The sequence below is a fragment of the Vicugna pacos genome, chromosome 10 (genome assembly GCF_048564905.1).
Source record: "Vicugna pacos chromosome 10, VicPac4, whole genome shotgun sequence".
NCBI classification, from domain to species: domain Eukaryota; kingdom Metazoa; phylum Chordata; class Mammalia; order Artiodactyla; family Camelidae; genus Vicugna; species Vicugna pacos.
In genome coordinates this window covers 70,610,690-70,630,387 of record NC_132996.1, presented here as the reverse complement: position 1 = coordinate 70,630,387, position 19,698 = coordinate 70,610,690, and the positions used below count along the sequence as shown (strand labels likewise).

The window sequence follows — 19,698 nt, the reverse complement described above, 5'->3', positions numbered from 1 at the left end:
TACTTGTTGAGAGTTCAAGAAAGGGTAGATTTGATACATGTTTTATAGTTCTTTTAAAAGTAGTAAAATGCCCTGGGATTAGTATAAACCTAAGTCTGCAGCTATATGAATATTGTCCAAAAGTGTATGGCCATGTTAAGGACAACTTTTTCCGTTTCTTGCTTTTCCTAAGGTTAATGTAGCCACATTTGAATAGTCTTGGTTTGTGTTGGAATTGGCCTACTCCCAGTAGATTTGGATTGATTAGCCTGAGTTTTGCTAAAGTTTCAGATAGATTGCTCCAGTTCTGATTTCATTTCCTTCTCACCTTTTACGGGTTTATGCTATTCATTGGATCCAGACTGCCATTAACTTTTCCATATCAAATGACATCACTGTTTCTGTACCAAAAAAAAAGAAAAAACCCAAAGCAGAAATCCTTGCTTGGGATAGGAGTAGGTAGAGAATCTAAGACTACATGGATTCTCCTCTGCATGGACACCTCCTCACCCACTTAACACATAATGGGAACCTTAAGGAATTGAGAAACCGTAGCAACTGTAGCAGTGGTGTTTGGCTCTCATCAGTAAATTAGGCACCTCTTAAAAATTTGTTTTTCAGATTGCTGTTGGCCTCCTTTTGTGCATCAGTACAAAAAGGTCTTAATTACTTAATTAGTTTAGTTGATTGACATAAGAGTTTAGAAAATGATGATTATATGGGCTCCACTTTGCCAAGTATAGACAGATTTGGAGGGAAAAACCCAGAGAGTATGAAGGTGAACAACATCACATTGAATGTTACTGGGCAAGAATAGAGTCAGTGATGAAGAGAAGCAAAGCAATGCACCATCTTAGATAAACTGCAGTGACTTCACCTAACATCAGAGCCACAAAATACATGAAGCAAAGAAATAGACAATTCAGCAATAACTTGGAGACTTCAGTTACCCACTTTCAGTAATGAATAGAAGAGCTAAGAAGAAGATCAACAAGGAACAAAGACTTAAATAATACTCTAAATCAACTCTTCCCTACAGACATCTATAGAACACTCTACCCAACAGCAGCAGAATACACATTCTTTTCAAGTGCACATAGGACATTCTTTAAAACAGACCAAAGACTTGGCCATACTCCAAGACTCAATACATTTAAAAGGATTGAAATCATACAATATGTGTTCTCTGACCACAGTGGGGTAAAATTAGAAAGAACAGGAATTTGGGGAATTCACAAATAATGTGGAAATTAGCTCCTAAATAAAACACAAAACCAAAAGGGAAATGAGAAAATACTTTGAGATGATTGAAAATGAAGATACAGCCTACCAAAACTTTGGGGATGCAGCTAAAGTAGTGCCTGGAAGGAAATTTATAGTTGTGGTGTTAAAAAAGAAGAATCTCAATCAGTAACCTAACCTTTGACCTTAAAACACCAGAAGAAAAAAAGAGAAAAATTAAACCCAAAACAAGCAGAAAGAAGGAAATAACAGAGCAGAAATTAACAAAATATAGAGTAGAAAGAGAATAGAGAAAATCAACAAAGCTAAAAAGTTGGTTCTTTGAAAAGATTGACAAGATTGGCAAATCTTTAAACAAGACTGATTAAGAAAGAGAGAAGACTCGAGTTAGCAACAAAAGAGGGGGCATTACTACTGCCTTACAGAAACAAACAGGATTCTGGCAATACTATAAACAACTATATACCAAGAAATTAAATAGATTAAGTGAACAGATTCCTAGAAAGTCACAAATTACTGAAACTGATTTAAGAAGAAATACAAAATGTGAATAAACTATAGCGAGCAAAGAAGATTGAATCAGTAATTTTAAAAACAAAATGAAAACAAAAACACTACCTCCAAAGAAAAGACCAGTATTATCCTGCTACCAAAACAAAAGACATTATAAGAAAAGAAGACTACAGACCAGTGTCAGTAATAAATATGGATGTAGAAACTCTCAATAAAATACCAGCCAATCAAATCCAGCAACAGATGAAAAAGATTCTACAGCATGACCAAGTGGGATTTATCCCAGGAATGCAAGGTTGGTTTAACATGTGAGGATCGGTTGATGTAATACACCATATCAATAGAATGAAGGACAAAAACCATACTATCATCCCAATAGATGCAGAAAAAGCATTTGACAAAATCCAGCACCCTTTCAGGATAAAAACACTCAGCAAACTAGGAATAGAATAGAATTCTTCAGCCTGATAAAGACATATTAAAAAAAAAACAAAACCCACAGCTAATGTCATATTTAATGGTGACTGGTTCTCCCTAAGATCAGGAACAAGACAAATACATCTCTTCTCACCACTTCTATCCAGCATTGTGCTAGAAGTTCTAACTACAGCAGTAGAGACGAAAGTGAACTAAAAGGCATACAGATTGGAAAGGAAGAAGTAAAACAGTCTCTCTTTGCAGATGACATGATTGTGAATATAGAAAATCCTAAGGAATCCACTGAAAAGTTATTAGAACTAATAAATGAGTTCAGTAAGGTTGCAGGATACAAGATAAGTCTACAAAAATCAATTGTATTTCTCTACACTCTCAATAAGCAATCCAAAAATAAAGTTAAAAATTTCATTTACGGGGTCGGGGGGTATAGATCAAGTGTAGAGTGCATGCTTAGCATGCATGAGGTCCTGAGTTTAATCCCCAGTACTTCCTCTAACAATAAGTAAATGAGTAAACCTAATTACCTCCCCCCACCAAAAAAAAAAAAAAAAAGAAATTTCATTTACAGTGGCATCCAAAAGAAAAGATAGTTAGCAGTAAATTTAACAATAAAGTGTAAAACTTATACTCTGAAAACTACAAAACATTGTTGAAAGAAATTAAAGAAGATCTAAATAAATGGAAAGGCATCCATCCCATGTTAATTGATTACATGACTTAATATTGTTAAGATGGCAGTACTCCCCCAAATGATTGACTGAATGCAGTCCCTATCAAAATCTCAACTGACTTCTTTGTGGAAACTGACAGGCTGATCCTGAAATTCAGGGGATCCAAAATAGCTAAAACAGTCTTGAACAAAGTTGAACGATTCATACTTCTTGGTTTCAAAACTCACTATCAAACTACAAATAATATCATATTATACTGGCATGTGGATAGACATGGAATAGAATTGAAAATCCAGAAATAAACCCTCATGTTTACAGTCAATTGATTCTTGAGAAAAGTGCCAATAAAATTAAATTAGGAAGGAATTGTCTTTTCAACAAATGGTGCTGGCAAGCTGTATATACATATGCAGAAGAATGAAGTTGGATCTGGCCTCACACTCTATGTGAAAAATTTAAGTAGATCAAAGATCTAAATTAAAAGCTTTAACTATAAAACTTCGAGGAGAAAACAGGCATAAATTTTCATGACTTTAATTAGGCAGTGGTTTCTTAGATCTGATACTGAAAGCACAGGGGACAAAAGAAAAAAGGTTACGTGAAATCCATGAAAGTTGCAAGCAGTGCTTTAAGGGATACCATAGATACCATCAAGAACATGCAAAGAGCTCTCAGAATGGGAGAAAACATTTTCAAGTCACATATCCGATAAATGACTAGTACTCAGAGTAAATAAAGAACTCTTAACAAGTCAATGATAAAAGACACACTCTGATTTTCAAACAGGCAGGGGATCTGAATAGACAGACATTTCTCCAAAGATATACAAATGGCCAATACATGAAAAGATAAAGGTGCTAAAAGTCATTAGGCGTCAGGGGAATGCAAATCAAAACCACAAGATACCATTTCACAATCACTCGTATTTCTGAAATCAAAAGGACAATTAGTAACAGGTGTTGGCGATGATATGGAGAATTTAGATCCCTCATACACCGTTTTTTTGGGAACATGAAATGGTGCACCCACTTCAGAAAAAAGTCTGGCAGTTTCCCAAAATGTTAAACATCAAGTTTCCACACGACCCAGCAGTTCCACTCCTAGGTATGTGCCTAAGAAGTTGAAACATGAACACACGAAAATTTTTTCTTGAATGTTCATAGAAACATTCATAATAGCCAAAAAATGGAAACAGCCCAAGTATCCATAGACTGATGAATGAATAAACAAAATGTGGTATATCCATACAATGGAATATTATTTGGTCATAATAAGGAATGAAGTACTGTTGCATGTTACAACATGAGTGAACCTTGAAAACATTACGCTGATTAAAAAAGCCAGTCACAAAAGACCACATATTGTGTAATTCCATCTATATGAAATTTTCAGACTAGGCGGATCCATAGAGACAGAAAAAGTAGATAGCGGTTGCCAGGGGCTGTGTGGGAGGGAGAAATGGATAATAACGGCTAGTAGGTATTGGTGTTTCTTTTGGGGGTGCTGAAAATGTTCCCAAATTGATTGTGATGATGGTTACACAATTTTGTGACTGTGTTTAAAGCCACTGAATTGTACACTTTATAAATGGGTGAATTGAATGGTATGTGAATTAAATTTTAATAAAGCTGTTAGAGAAAATGTAACAACTTTGATAGCTGGTCACATACCTACATGCAAATAATTTGATTGCAAAACATATACGGACTGACCCTTTGGCAGGGACGTAACATGTAAGTGTTTACTTATTTATTTTTGGAAAAAGTGGATGAAAAGAAGTTTACACCTCTCTGTCTCTCATTCTTCCACCTCTTAATTTTGAGAGGCTTAAAATTACACTGCTGGTATCCTCTGTGTTGCATGTGCTGACTCCATGAAGACTGTCAGTGACATGTGCATAGAACTTAAATCAGCACTGATGGAACTTCATCCATACACATTTGTCCTTCCTTTCCTCTCTTTACATTGTTTTTCTTCCACAGTTAAACCCAGTTACTTCAGTTATATGTTTCAGTCATGTCCCTATTTTTATCCATTTGTTAAAATCTATTTCAAATAGGTCAGTTAGAAATAAGCCTGTCAGTCTGTCTGTACTTCTTTCCCGTCCTCTACTGCCTAGCTCTGCACTCACAGGCAAGTTTCTTAACCTCTGGGCCTCAGCTTCCAGCGAAGTGGGGGGAGTAGTCACTCATCTGCCCAAAAGCAGGAAGCAGAAGTTAATGCCTTGGGATTCCTTTGGTACTTGAGATTCACCCTTGTGGCACTTAGCACAGAGGGTATCTTGTGTTCCTATATTTCCTTCTCACCCCAGCCCTGTCTGTAGGGGCCCTTTATGCTGTCTTGCTGCAGTAGTGAACATCTGCCCACCCCGTTTCTCAGCTCTTCCTTGTTAAGGGCAAATGAGGCATCTGAGCCAAAGAGTCTCACAATCATCCAGACCCTGTTCTTGGGAAAGCTGATAATAGTATCTGCTAACCAAAATATTCTCAATAGTTGGGTTAGTTTGCTGCAGTTCGTCTTCTGTTTATACAAACGGTACTCAATTAGTAAAACTGATTGAAATAAGTAATTTCAGTTCTTAATTTCTAGCTTGAGTGAGCAGTGAAGCTCAAGGTTTTTAAGGTAGCTTTAAGTGGTGTTAAGTGGGAGTTACTTTACTTTCTTTTTCTTTTCACAGGTAACGGCAATTCTGGATTTGAAGGACAGAGTCGATATGTACCATCTTCTGGAATGTCTGCCAAGGAACTCTGCGAGAACGATGACCTAGCAACCAGTTTGGTTCTTGATCCCTATTTAGGTTTTCAGACACACAAAATGAATACTAGGTAATTTTAAGTCTTTATCCTGAGTGGAACAGATGATGTAACTGAATTTAAGAAAATAGGTAGCTAATATTAGTTTCAGTTGAAATGTAGAATGACATTAAAGGAATGTTTTCACTACAGAAGGATTTTCCATGTGTGAGCCAAGAAAAGATTCCAAGAGTTGTCAGTTTTAATTTTGTGTTCTTATTTTATCTCAGGGTATTTCTATTAAAATATAAAGCTGGAGGAACATCTTCATATTCTATTTTAAATGTTGAGAATTAGATAGAAGAAAAATCTTACACATCCTGTAAAACCTTGAAAATGTATATGGTTTTTCTGTACTTAGGTTGCAGCAGTTTTTTTTTTTTTATGATTTTACTACAAAGTTTTCTTCTATTAAATAATTACCTGTGTATGTGAGGAATTTTACCATTATATTCAATCTTTAAGAGTCAGCTAATAATTATAAGTTAGAGTGAATATTTTAAAGACATGCTTATATTCAGTGTGCAGATAAGAAAATACCTGTATAACTGATTTTTGAGTATCAGATGCCATCTGTATAAATTATTACATAGCTCTTGAAATCTGTCATCCTTTAAGTTTTTTATTCCCATTCTCTTGAACATCATATCTCCCCTCAGGCCATTAGATAACTTCCTAATCAACTACTGCCAAATGCTAAGTCAGAGCTTTACAACTTCATCTTTTTTTTTTTAATTTTTATTTATTTATTTATTTATTTATATTATTGGGGGGGTAGTAATTAGGTTTATGTTTAGAGGTGGTACTGGGGACCAAACCCAACACCTCATGCATGCTACTGTGCTCTACCACTTGAGCTGTACCCTTCCCCCCTACAACTTTCTCTCTTAATTTCCATGACATAGAGTTTCCAAGTCTGGTGGAGAAGTCTAAGAGCAGGAATTTAGAATGTAGACAAGTTCTGGGCCACTGTTCACTCCACCTCCCTCGCACTAGCACTGGTGTTTTATAGCTCCAATGTCAGTGACTCCCCCAGAGGGACTTAATCACCAGATGGACAGTCACTAGTAATTGTTTGAGGGGAGGTGATTAGAGGAAAATCTTGTGTCCGTTTTTTTCCTCATTTAATTCTGTCTCTTGCTAGAATTAAAACAAGATACTGTATAGTTCATTTATCAATTATATTCTGTTCCCAAAAGAAGAAATTCAGGTTAAAATGTGCTTTTGGCATTTTTATGTAATTTCCTGTCATCATATGTCTTTACTTACTAACGTGAAGTGGAAGTTGGAATGAACTTGAGAGATGATTTAAATAGTTCCTACTGTCAGAGGGGCACATCCTTCAGTTTTCTCCATGGGTAAATGGATGGCTGTTCTCTGGGAAATCAGGATTGGATGCCCTAAGTGTCCAACTAAAATCTAGTTTGCATCATTTTAAGCTTATATCATTTTTTCCAGTGAACATAATTCTCCTTCTAGAAGGTCCTAATGATATCGATTAGCCTCCTCCCCACACCCTCCCCCCCAAGTTAAGAGCTGTGAATCACTGTTCCACAAAACAGTCTAGTGGCATTCAGGGTATCACCACAAAGGCCCATAATTATGACCTGGAGTCATCAAGAAAGAGTTAGATTGTGTCCATTATGCCTCATATATTGAAATACGGAACCATGTAAACCATTTTAGAAAGTTTTCCATAAAAATTACAACAAAAATTACAATGGCTTAGGCAAGAACTCCATGTATTCAGAAGCCCCTGTATTTTGACTGTTCCAGAGGATGAAGAGTTATGTGTTACTGGGTTCTGCAGTAGGAAATAACTCATGTTTTCTATAGAAGTCGTCCTTGACAGCTGCTTGTCATAATTGTTTACATATTACTGGCTTGAGGAATCTTATTAAGATGCAGGTTCCGATTCAGTAGCTATAGGTGGAGCCTGAGAGTCTCCAATTCTAATAGTCTTCAAGTACACTTGGAAAGCAAGGTCCTAAACCATCTGGCCCACTGAGCCTTGTTGTAATGTGATAAATGGATAGAAAACTCCTTATCAGTAGTTTTCTAGGGCTCCCTTCTACATGTTTCTAAAATGTAAAAGTTTAGGGTTACCACACAAGTATTATTAAAACTTAAGACCCTTACTATATCCAGGTAGCCTTAAATTAAAGTGCATTCAGTACATAACATTTTTTATGAATAGAAACTGAAGGATCTAAAATTAAAACTGGTTAAACCAAGTTAAACATGCAAACGAAATACTCATATTTTAAGTTTTACTCAAACAGTTCCTAAAGTAGCCTTTGATGGTGTAGACTATACTGCTCGCTGTTCCCTGGTTAGACCGTGTTGATTTGTAGCAGTGTGGGCACTTTGGGCCAGTTTGGTTAAGCAGTTGACGTCACTATGTCATAGCAAGGCATGCTCTCCATCTCTCCTCAGAGGCATTTATTTTAAAGGTATTTTAACAGACTCTTTAAGCTGGCATTTGAAGAATATGCAGAATTTTTATTAACGAAGCTTGTTAATCTTAGTAAAAGGTATATACATTTTCATTTAATCTTAGTGGACTTGTTTGAAAATAAACTAATCATTCTAGTTCTTTATCTTTTGAGGAAGAACTTATCAGAATGTCACCTACACCATTTTCAAAGGTATTTTATAGAAAAGAAGAAAAATCTGTAGTGCTTTATTTGAGTGACCATAAATATTTCTTAAATTATTAGCTTCTCTTTCTTTGTGGTGCAAAAAAAGTGACTGGAAGATGTGATTGGGGCTTGGATTTTAATTTTCCAAGCTGTTGGTTTCTTTTTTTATGCCCTTTTCCTCCCTTCTACTCATTTCAGTTGTGCCATCAGGAACACTGTTCAGAAACAGTAGCTGTTTAATGATCTGAGAATTTCCCAAACTGGCTATAGTATGAATTACTTATGTTTTAATCTTAATATATCCCTGTATTTACTAACGAGCGATCAGAGTTGTGGCATGAATGCCTAGAAATAGCATAAACAAAACAGTAATTTCAGTTTATTGGGAAATATTTAGATTTAGTTGACTTCTGTCAGTTGTAAAACTTACATTCTTCCTTTGAACCAGAGAATAGAGTTGTTAGTAATACTTTCAGTTTTTTTAGAAAGTAGTGGGGAGATGAGTATAGTGAAGCAGGAATGGATGCTTTCAGCAGTGCCCCCTTGTTTAGGCTGGGCTACCAGGGGACTCACAGCATCCTGAGGAGCCGGGGGAACATCACCTTGTAAAGAAATGACAAGAGTCGTCTCAGCACAGACTTCAGCCTGCACGTCCTTGCTCATCCTCCCACTACTGCAGCCGTCTAATTTTTATTTTACTTATTTATACATTTGATTATTCATATCCATTGTTGAATATGAGTGTATCAATCACTTTAAATGTCACTTTAAATTATGTGCTTGATTAGAAAGCATAAAGAAATTTTTCTGCCTTCTAACTTAATATAATCAAGGTGAAATGATGTTAAATGGGAATTTCACATCCTGGCCTTTGTTATCATGCTGAGTCTACCCATGACTTCATAAAGGTCTTAAATATCACAGCGTTTTAGGGATTTCTGCTACAATTAGTATTGTAAGTCTGTTTAGAAATTACAATTATAAGTTATACAAATAGTTTTTCATTGTTGTTTGTTTTTGCATTTATATAGCGCCTTTCCTTCGAGGAGCTCAAGGCATTTTTCAAAATCTGACAGTTTTCCTCACAACAACCCTGTGAGGTAGGTAGAGAGCATTACAAACAATAAGATACCGACTAACCTGTTTCAGCCTTTATAATGTTCTTTTATGTTACTTAATTGGAGGTGTCAGCGTAAACACAATTTTAGAACATTTTGCAAACCTTTTTGAAATAGTTTGGTCTTAGTAATAGCTGTATTTAAAAAAACCGCTTGTACTCCATAACAGGGTAATTTTAAGAGAAATCATTCATCCAAAGATCAGGAGTCACTCCATGGAATTAGCTGAGCACTGATTGCAGGACTCAGCCAGGTATGTTTCTGGTTGTTTATTTTCAGGTCAAAAAGGAATGAAGAGCTGTGGCTCTAGCATGACTCCTCTCAGCACCTACGAACTGTCAGTTTGCAGTTAAACTTTCTTCAAAGGGGGAAATGTATTCACGGTGTTGCCTCGTGGTTTTATATCTTAAATATTTGAGCATTTTTCTCTCTCTTCCTCTCTCCTTCCCTTGATCCCTTTTTTCTGTCCCCTCCTTTTTCCCCTGCCTCCAGTCAGCTCTTGGTTGTACATGCTGATGGAAGGGCACGTAGCACAGCTAATACAAAGCTACAGCTTCATTGCCACAGTGGTCTCTTGGGTTTGGAAACAGAAAAACCAAATAGCAAGAAAACCTGGGAAGTCAGTCTCTGGAAAGAGTGGGGAACAGGTGTGTGGGAGTGTGAATTCATATGTTTTTTCCCTGCCCTTTTTAATGATAAACAATTGTAAATGACATATTTTTAAATTTATTATACCGGCCATTGATCAGAGAGGTGTAGGAAGAGAAAAATAAATGTTTGGTTTATTTAAAGTTGCAAATTTTGTATTAAGAAGAGGGAGGAGGAGGGGCATATTGGTTTGGAAATGCCAAATATCTGTTTCTCTTGCCTCCCTGGCCACCTCATCCCCAAGTACTCAGTTTTAAAGTATATGTTTGTGTCCCCCTTTCACAGTGTTGTTAGTGTACCAGCCAGCACTGTCTCCTGCTGGGCTCAGTGCTGGTACTCAGTGGGAAACAAGTCAAATCCTGTTCTGGTCATGAAGAGACACAAGAGGGCCCTCACAGTCCAGATAAGAGAGCAGGGCTGAGGAGGCCTATGTGGCAGTCCCAGGCCTTCCATTAGTTAGCCCTTGTGAGGCCTTAACTTTCCTTATTTATGGAACAAGAGGGTTGTTTAAGATAATCTAAATTTTCTTCTAGCTTTAAGAGCCATGGTGTAAGGATAGCTTTGTGCAGTTTGTAAGGGAGAAGAGCGATTGTGGTTAAGGGGAGAGGACAGAGTGTACTTTTCTATTTAATAATAGAAAATAAATCTTTATGAGGTCCTCAGTGCCTTTTGCTCTGGCCCTAATAGTTATAACAATTTCATGTTATCAAATAATTTCTGTTTTCCCTAAGTTTTTGTTATAATGGGATTTGACTTGAACTGTCAGCCAGGTGGTTTTGATGTTCTGTGGGGTTATGGAAGACAGCTGTCTCTTCCCCTTCCTTTCTGCACCAAGAACCATTTTCTTCCTCCTTTTTCTCACTATTGTTTCACACCTATGGCAGCCATCTGTGACAGTTAAGTTTTGACAGTAAATTACATTTTAAGTGAAGTGGAGATTCTTGCTAGCGGGTGGCAAGGGGCAGTTTCGGGGGCTTTGTGTTTGAGGCAGTAGTAGTCAGGAAAGCAGAAACAATTCCCAGGAAATTTGGAAGGCATAATATTGTTAAATCAAGAGTTGACTATTTTGTGTTCGTTTTAGCATATAAATTGTTCGGCGTTATGAACAGAGACTAAACAAAAAGATAGCTGAAAGCCATTTTAGATAGGAACAAGTTTCAGGAAGCAGAGAACACACATAAAACCTATCAAGACTAGCCAGTGTCTAGGGAGAAGAAATCTGACTCCACACTAGATCTGTTCCTTTTTTAAAAAAAAAGAAGAAGAAGAAAAGAATGGCCAATGTCCATTCCAGGTCTGTGACTTATTTTCTATCATGTTCTCAAGATCTTCAGGTGAATTTAATGCTGACTCTTGCTTTCTAATGTGTCAAGCTCTGTAGTTATTTTAGAAGAGTGCCACCATTGGTCGGTCCCACACTGCACATGTGAAGATTGCTTGGTCTTTCTGTCGTTTGTAGCCCTGCCACTTAACATCATGGATTATCCATCATATTTACTCAAAGTGAGCTATTGCTTTTCTGTTTATTGTGTGAAACACAAAACAGATCTGTTTCCCGTCATTTCACATTGCCTGGAGTGGTGTGCCTTTGCCAGCAGCTGCTTTGGTTGTCCTGTCTGTCCTTCATCCGCATGTAACCCCATAGTACAGAGTTGTAGCAGGAGGCTTTAGACTGGGCTTCTTAGAGAAATCCAAAACCCAGTCTTCACAGAATCACTTACGGTGGCTACAAATAAGTAGTTTAATACTATGACTGATGGAAGCTTGGATACTTTCACAATTCTACAAGTGTGGATTATTTTGGGGGTAATTCTCTGATACCACATTCTGACAGCCTAGTTAAAGACATTCTGAATTGTTAAGAAGAATTTCTCGCAATAGAGTGGGAGAAGTAAATCCCAAATTACAGTAATTTATTTCCAAAGATTTTTTAACCAAAAATCAAAATTAAAAAAAAATAAAATTATAAGCTTGCTCAAAGGAAAAAAACGACTTTCCCTCATCTGTCTGGGAGGGCCAGTGTGCTAACTGATTGGAATGGAAAATAAAATAGAGCATTTTCCATTTCTTCATATGGCGTCTCTAGGGTGTGTTTGAACTCCATTACGTTGTTCTGCTTAGCAGTCATGAGAGCTTCCTGACACTAGCGCCTGTAGCTAGTGAGGGCTCTGGAGATCCTGTACAGTGAACAGTGTCGTGCCTGTTCTGTTCCTCACATCTTTCCCCTTCCTTGTTTCAGTGCTTTCCTTTACCTGTTGCTAGCCAGCCGACTCCCTCAGCCTCTACTAAGAATTTCTCTCACTTTGCTTGCCTTTCTTCTTTTGAGTCTTTCCTGCCTATAATAATAATGTTTTTCCTTTAGAAATCTGAATTCACTACTTTCATCATTGCCCGTATCAATGTCAAATCCTAACCCTCCCTTCCCAAACGAATCTTACACCTTAGTTATAATTTCCATACTTTAAAGTACTGTACCAGTGTTGTTTGTACCATATTAACGTGTATTTGCATATTGTTGCCTTGTTTATCTGTTTGATGCACATATTTGTCTCTCAGTCCCAACAAAATTTTCCATCCAAGAATAGTAGCCATATCTTCTATCTTGTATTTTTCATCATAGCACCTGTGTACACAGCACCTAATAAATAATCCTTGGCGAAATATTGTGGCTTACAAATCTTACTGAAATATTATGAGTACATTTTGTGATAGCTTATCTAGAAAAAAAAATACTGCTTGAATGTTTCCTTTGTTGGAGTTTATGCTGAATCTTCTCAGTTTTAGCGTTTTCAGATTTCTGAGGTTTGTATTTTTAAATGTTAAAGTAAGATGCATAGTTCAAATATTTTTTCTCCTGAGACACTAACATTTTTTCTTAATGTATTTTTATTTGAATAGCAGTCCATAATTCCTTTTTTTGTTGGATGTTAATTTTTTTTAAAAAGCACTTTATTTTGGAAATTAACCTAATGAAATTGACATGAGAAAAAATTTTGAAATTAAGATCCAAGTACCTTTAATTATAGTACACATTTTTTTGAGAACACAGGTTTAAAATGAGGGGCTTACAAACTGAAGTTTTACTTGGACTATGATTGTATCACGTGTTAAATGTGCATAGCAGTGTAATATTCTGAAGTCATTATAGCTGATTTTACAGTAGAAGCCTTTTAAAATTCTACCCTGATGGTTTTTCCATCCATCGCCAACACAGTATCACTGTTGGAGTTGTACTTCTGCACTCTTTTTGTTCTTTGAATGCAGTTGTCAAAGATTAATTTGACATGAATATTGGAACACCAAGGTGTGTTTCAGGACCTATTGGGATATTTAGTTTGGGGTTTTTCCAACTGTGTACATAGAGAGTGTTTTTGTTCATGGCATGATTTTGTTTGCTTCATCATTTCTTCTGAAGCTCATTGCCTTGCACAATTCTGGCTTGATTCTGCATGTTTTTAAAAATTCTTGTCTTTCTGACTCAATTAGGCAAGCTCTGTTCTAGGTCTGTCATTTTGTACCTCCCCAAGCAAATGACCAGTTATAAGCCTGAATCAGACAGCTTTCATTTGAATCACCTGGTCACCTCTCAGTTATCAAGATAACAGTGAGATAAGAATATTAAAATACAGTTTGAAGAAAGAGAAGTTGTATTTCCTGGTGATCAGTATTACTTTAGTAATAACTATCAAAATTAATCATTGTTCTCTTTTGTTAGGTCTGTTGTTTTTAGGTTATTTTTTTCTCAAGCTCTCATAGTGGCCCAAGGATGACGAAAGATAACTAAAGTTATTTTAATTTCTTTCAGATTTCGGCCTATTAAAGGAAGGCAGGAAGAACTAAAGGAAGTAATTGAACGTTTTAAGAAAGATGAGCACTTGGAGAAAGCTTTCAAATGTTTGACTTCAGGCGAATGGGCTCGGCACTATTTTCTCAACAAGAACAAAATGCAGGAGAAATTATTCAAGGAGCATGTAGGTTTATTAATAAAATTAATACTGTTTATCTGTTTGGATAAGAGTAAAAGAAACTAAAACCTAAATTTTAGTGAACACTGTAACTTTAAATCAAAAATTTTCATAAAATTAATATGAATAAAGCTCTAATAACACATAAGATCGTTTGTATGATTATCCAAAGAGGAAATTCTGTCACCTGGAAGTGAAATTTATTGTGAACTTTTAGAGTACCATAGTGAAGAAACCAGGTACACAAATACATCAAATTTTGAAATAACCACAAAATTTGTTACTTAATGATCTTAAATTTTTTACATTGTTGGTGATTTGTTTTTATAATTCTGAGAAAGTCTAGCAGAATAAATAACTCAATATAAAGTTACTATCAATTTTTTTTTGTTTTAGGTATTTATTTACTTGCGAATGTTTGCAACTGACAGTGGATTTGAAATATTGCCTTGTAATAGATACTCATCAGAACAAAATGGAGCCAAAATAGTTGCAACAAAAGAGTGGTAACTATTATACTAGTATAAACCCATGAAGTAATTTTATTAAAGTTCTCTCTTAAATTACGATTCACGTGCTGAGAAAGCCATGGGGAGGAATGAAGCCAGAGTTTACCCAAAGGAGCCAGTGCCGTGCCAGTGCCTCAACCCAGTGACAATGAAATCAGAAGTCCTGAGTTGAACCAGATCCTGTCTCTAAGTCAAAGTGCTTTGTGCTTTCCCTTGTTTGGGGTCTGGATGCTGCTCAAGGACTGCAGTTAGATTCGGGATGCTGGGTTTGGATAACCTGGCTTCCAGGGTCACTCTTTTCCTGGCATATAAGAAAGGTTGAGTATGAAGTTTTAATGATCCTAGGAATTTGATGGGTGGAAATTTCCTAGCACATTGCCTGCTGAAAAATACATATATAATGTGCAAGCTTAAGTTAAAGTAGTAAAGTTGAGACCAGCTAGGAGGGATAAAAGCCATACATGAAAGAATATTTTTTATAGTAGAGATTTTAGGGTCAGGTACCTGAAAATGGACTGTGCAGGGGCAGTGCTTCCAGACCTTGGGTGTGGGTGTGTACGTGAGTGTGTGGTGTTCGCCTTGGGATGGTATCCAGCCTGCTGACTGGCTCCTGTGGCTCCTTGTATCGGAGATGGGTGTGGAGGTGTGAGATCTTGGATTCTAGGGCTGCACTGTCCAGTGCAGTAGCCACCAGCTGTGTGTGGCAGTTGAGCCCTTGGAATATGGTTAGTCTGAATTAAGAAGTGCTGTAAATGTGATATACGTGCCAGATTTTAAATTAAAATATATTTATCCTTAATATTTTATAATGATTACCAGCTTAATTAGTATTTGGGTTATATTGGGTTAAAATATATTGCTAAAAGTACTTTCAACTGTTTTCTCTTTACTTTCTTAATGTGGCTACTAGAACACTGAAGATTCCATGTTTGGCTTGCATTATGTTACTGTTGGATGGTGCTACCCTGGAGTGGCATCCCAGTTCTGGGTTCTCCTAACCCTTTACTGCTGCTTTTTCTCTGTCTCCTTCCAGTGTCCACAAGTTGAATTCAGTGCAGCGGGTATTCGAGTCCTTTCTGCCTGCAAAACACTGCTGGGCGCTGCTGGGGATTCAGAGACATAGGTAGCACACCTCCTGTCCTGGAGGCCTTCCCAGGCTCTTGTAGGATAAGGCTGCTACACAGGGCTGTGGGGCTTCCAGGAGGGAGACATGATATGCAGGTGGGGATCCAAGTGAGTCCGCTAAGATGCACACAGCGAGGCCTCTTAATTCCTGGTATCTATTGGACAGGCTTATTTTATTAAAAGAAGCCTTACTATTTATAATTACTAGTAATTTTTAACATCACATATTTTAAATAGGAAACGAAATGACAAAATAGAATTACTGGTGGGTTGTATTGCCGAACTTTCAGAAATTGAGGAGAACATGCTACTTAGACATGGAGAAAACGACTTCAGTGTCATGTATTCCACAAGGAAAAACTGTGCTCAGCTCTGGCTTGGTCCTGCTGCGTTTATAAACCATGGTAAGCTCTATTTCTAAGGTGTTAGCACTAGTGTTGGGTAGCACTACTAAAACTTAGAATAACCTTATCTTCCTTTAAAGGAGGACTGGAAATAGAAAATTTTTTTTGCACACACTTATTAAAATAAATATTCCTGTAGTTAATAGCTTGAGACCTAGAACTTCTGTCAAAAGCTGGTAAAATTATGTGAAAAGCTTATTTCAGATTTCTGTAATTGTTCGTGTTTCAGATCTTATCTACAGTTAATTGACTTTATCTTTTGGACATTTTTCAGATTGCAGACCTAACTGTAAGGTAAGCATTAAAATTTTTTTATCTCAAGTATTTTGTTTCTGCTTCAGGTATGAGTTTCTTAATGAGTTAATTTTATTTCAGTTTGTGTCAACTGGTCGAGATACAGCATGTGTGAAGGCTCTAAGAGATATTGAACCTGGAGAAGAAATCTCTTGTTATTATGGAGATGGGTTTTTTGGAGAAAATAATGAGTTCTGCGAGTGTTACACTTGTGAAAGGTAAAGTATTAAGTAAGATGTTTGGCCTTTATGTTCTTTTAACCACCTGATAATTTTGGGCATGAAGTCACATTATCTTCTCATCATTTGGATGATAGGGGATAGTCTTTTATGTTCTATAGCAGTACACTCAGTGCAGCATACATAAACAAAGTCAAAGAATAGGGATGGGGGTATAGCTCAGGGGTAGAGTGTGTGCTTAGCATGCACAAGTTCCTGGGTTCAGTCCTCAGTACCTCCATTAAAATAAATAAACCTAACCCTCCCCCCGCAAAAAAAGACAACTATTAAGGGACACCAGCACTTGGCCCTACAAAATCTTATTACCAGATGCACCTTACATACACACGTGTGCACGCGCGCGCACACGCACACACACACAGTGCCAGGATGGAGTTGCTCCAGAAGTGGCAAGTGAAGTTCATCACTGATAATCATGGGAAAACCCTGAGGTGGTTTTGTGTATTACCAAGCTGTGTCTTCTGGAAGTTTTGTTTTGATGCACATGCTCTTAGTAATTCCTAAATTCTGTTACTTGGTGAGGAACTTCTTTCTGTGACCTATCAAGATTCTCGGGTCCTTGTAGGAATCCCCAGTCTGACTCAGCAGGCCTCCTTGTCCACACTGCTCATGGTGGTAGCTTCTGCATACAAGAACTCATAGAGGCAGCGTCACCAGCTTGGCTGGCCAGTGCTGCAGGAAGGCCCTGTGATGAGGTGGTGCAAACTTGTATAGGCCACACAGGGAGCAGCCTGGGGTTCGCTGAGCCTGTTTTATGGGCTTTGTACTGTACTGGGTGATTTGCTCACCTTGACTTACTCGGTCCTCACAGCCATCCAGGAGCGAGAACTGGCAGTGTGGCCACACTGAAAGTGCAGAAGCCCAGGCCAGCTTGACCACAGAGCCCTGTTCTTCCCACTTCATAGGCTTTTTCACACAGAAGCAAGGATATATGGTAGTGCTACTTCTCCCACTGAGAACACCCAGCCAGCAGCCCGCCAGCCAGCCTCGGGAGAAATGGTGATGCCCCAGAGCCCTCCTTTCCCTTCTCTCTGGGTAGTCAGACATTTCCCCTGTGTCATGAGTGAGCAGAGGCATGGAGTTGTGGTACTGCCTGAGCTGTTTTCCAGCACTGGGGCCTGCCAGGAAGGGGCCACACAAAACTTGTTCCTGATGCTGCTGAATTTTTGCACCTTTTTTGGGGGTAGGGCAATGTAGGGGTTAAAATTTATCTTTTTCTACGTAAAATAGCAGTTCAAGCATTGGTTAAATCTTAGACCAGTCCACAAAAAGACCCTTTAATCCATGAAGTAGTTTAATTATAGGTGAATAATGCTTTAAAACCACTTTATAGAAACAACATAGTGTAGCAGTTACATGCCTGAGATCTGGGGTCAGACTGCCTGAGTTGGAATCCTGGCTACATTTTATTAGCTATGCAGTCTTGGGCAACTTAACTGCTTTTGTACCTTAATTGCCCCCATCTGTAAAATGAGGATAGCATTAAAAGCTCTCTCATAGGGTTGCTGTGAGGATTAAATTTATCTCACAAAAAGCATGTAAAACAGCACACAGTTAATACTCAGATGTTAGGTATAAACTTACTGTGTGATTTCTGGTTATTTTCCCATTAGAAAATAAGCTCCATGAAGGCAGAAATTTTTATCTTTTTAATTTACTGCTATATTCCCAGCATCTGGAACAGTGTCTGACACAGAGTAGGTGCTTGATTTATTGAATGGGTGAATGAATGAAGCAAATGATACACTAAATAAGTTTATGGAGGCTATCCGGAAAAACATAACCACGTGCACAGGATTCCAGACAAACCCTGAAACAGCTCTTTTTCTAGGTTAGGACTGCACATAGTCTCATTGCTTGGGCACATTAGTCTCTTCCATGAGACTCAGTTTTCTCACTGGTCAGATGGGGTAATCCCTGTATACTCCGCAGGGTTAGTGTGAGGAATAAATAGAAACGTGCAAGTCCTTTTTAAATAGGCCGAATACAGAACAGTAGGCATGGCTATTGTCAGACTATTTGAGGAGTTAAATTTGAAGGTTGGCTGGGAATTTTCTTAAAATTCTCAGGAACACCAGATTGTTTCTGCCTTTCCAGAAATTAGGTTAGAGGATGAGGCTAGTCAAAGAAATTCATTTGATTCCTCATCATATACTAACTGAATAGTTAGTTCTTTTATGTTAGGCCCGGTACAGGCAGGGTCAACAGAACTTGCACAGTGCCAGCTGTGAGGGCAGTGCCGTGAAAAGGACACACACAGTGTGCAGTGTGCTAGCTGCCGAGGGCTGAGGAGAGGTGGCCCAGTGAAGGATGAGTGTTTCCAGAGGTGCTGACGTCGTGGGGGCAGTATCCAGGATACATTTGATGTGTGTTTCTGGGCAGTAACCATCCTGACACAATAGTAGTTTTAATACTTTTGTGAGTAAGTGCTGCAGATTTCACTTCAGAAAATCTGAGAAATAAAATCTAAAAAAGGGCCAAAGAGTATGAAGGACTAAATTATTGTAAAGCTTATATGAAAGTCTTATGATAGCCAAGAAAAAAACTTCTCAAATATAGTTAGGGAAGATTTGCCTTAACAGATATTAAAAATTCCTGTGAAACAGTTGTGATCAAGACTTGTTGGTATTGGCCCAGATATGGACAGATAGGTAAGAGGATATGAACAGTCCTGAAATGGAGCCAAGTGTGTGTGAGATCTTAATACCATGAATGGGGAAGAGGTGATTTCTTTAATGCATGAGGTTCATTGTGCATCTGGAAGAAACTAAGCTAAACCCCCATCTCACACCTTTTACAAGATGAATTCCAGATGGATTAAAAATTTAAATTAAAAAATATAATGTGAAACTATTAGAAAAAAATTTAGGAGACTACATATGCCTATCCTCGGAGTAGTGGAAATCTTCTGAAAGTAAGACAAGCGATGATAAATACAGAAAATTTTGAGTAGTCGAAAGTGACGTTCAGACAAATGATAAACTGAAGGGGAAAAAAGTACACATTTCCCAAAAAGGACAAAAGGCTCCTGTAAGCTTATAAATAAGACAGGCTTCCAGTAGAGAAAAGAAAGGTGAGGAAGAAGCTGCACAGAAAATGATGGCCATAAACAAAGAAAA

The 19,698-nt window shown here is 37.6% G+C and overlaps 1 protein-coding gene across 4 annotated transcripts in view; it reads left to right on the top strand.

Moving 5' to 3' along the window:
- Positions 1-19,698, top strand: part of KMT5B (lysine methyltransferase 5B) — a 50,078-nt gene that overhangs the window by 18,588 nt on the left and 11,792 nt on the right. For all 4 annotated transcript variants that reach the window (XM_072970460.1, XM_072970459.1, XM_072970462.1 and 1 more), the window contains 7 exons: positions 5,521-5,668; positions 9,309-9,377; positions 13,849-14,014; positions 14,405-14,514; positions 15,880-16,046; positions 16,321-16,340; positions 16,422-16,558. In XM_072970460.1, the coding sequence (XP_072826561.1) occupies positions 5,574-5,668; positions 9,309-9,377; positions 13,849-14,014; positions 14,405-14,514; positions 15,880-16,046; positions 16,321-16,340; positions 16,422-16,558 (764 nt within the window). In that variant the 5' untranslated portion in view covers positions 5,521-5,573. The remainder of the gene's footprint in view (positions 1-5,520; positions 5,669-9,308; positions 9,378-13,848; positions 14,015-14,404; positions 14,515-15,879; positions 16,047-16,320; positions 16,341-16,421; positions 16,559-19,698) is intronic.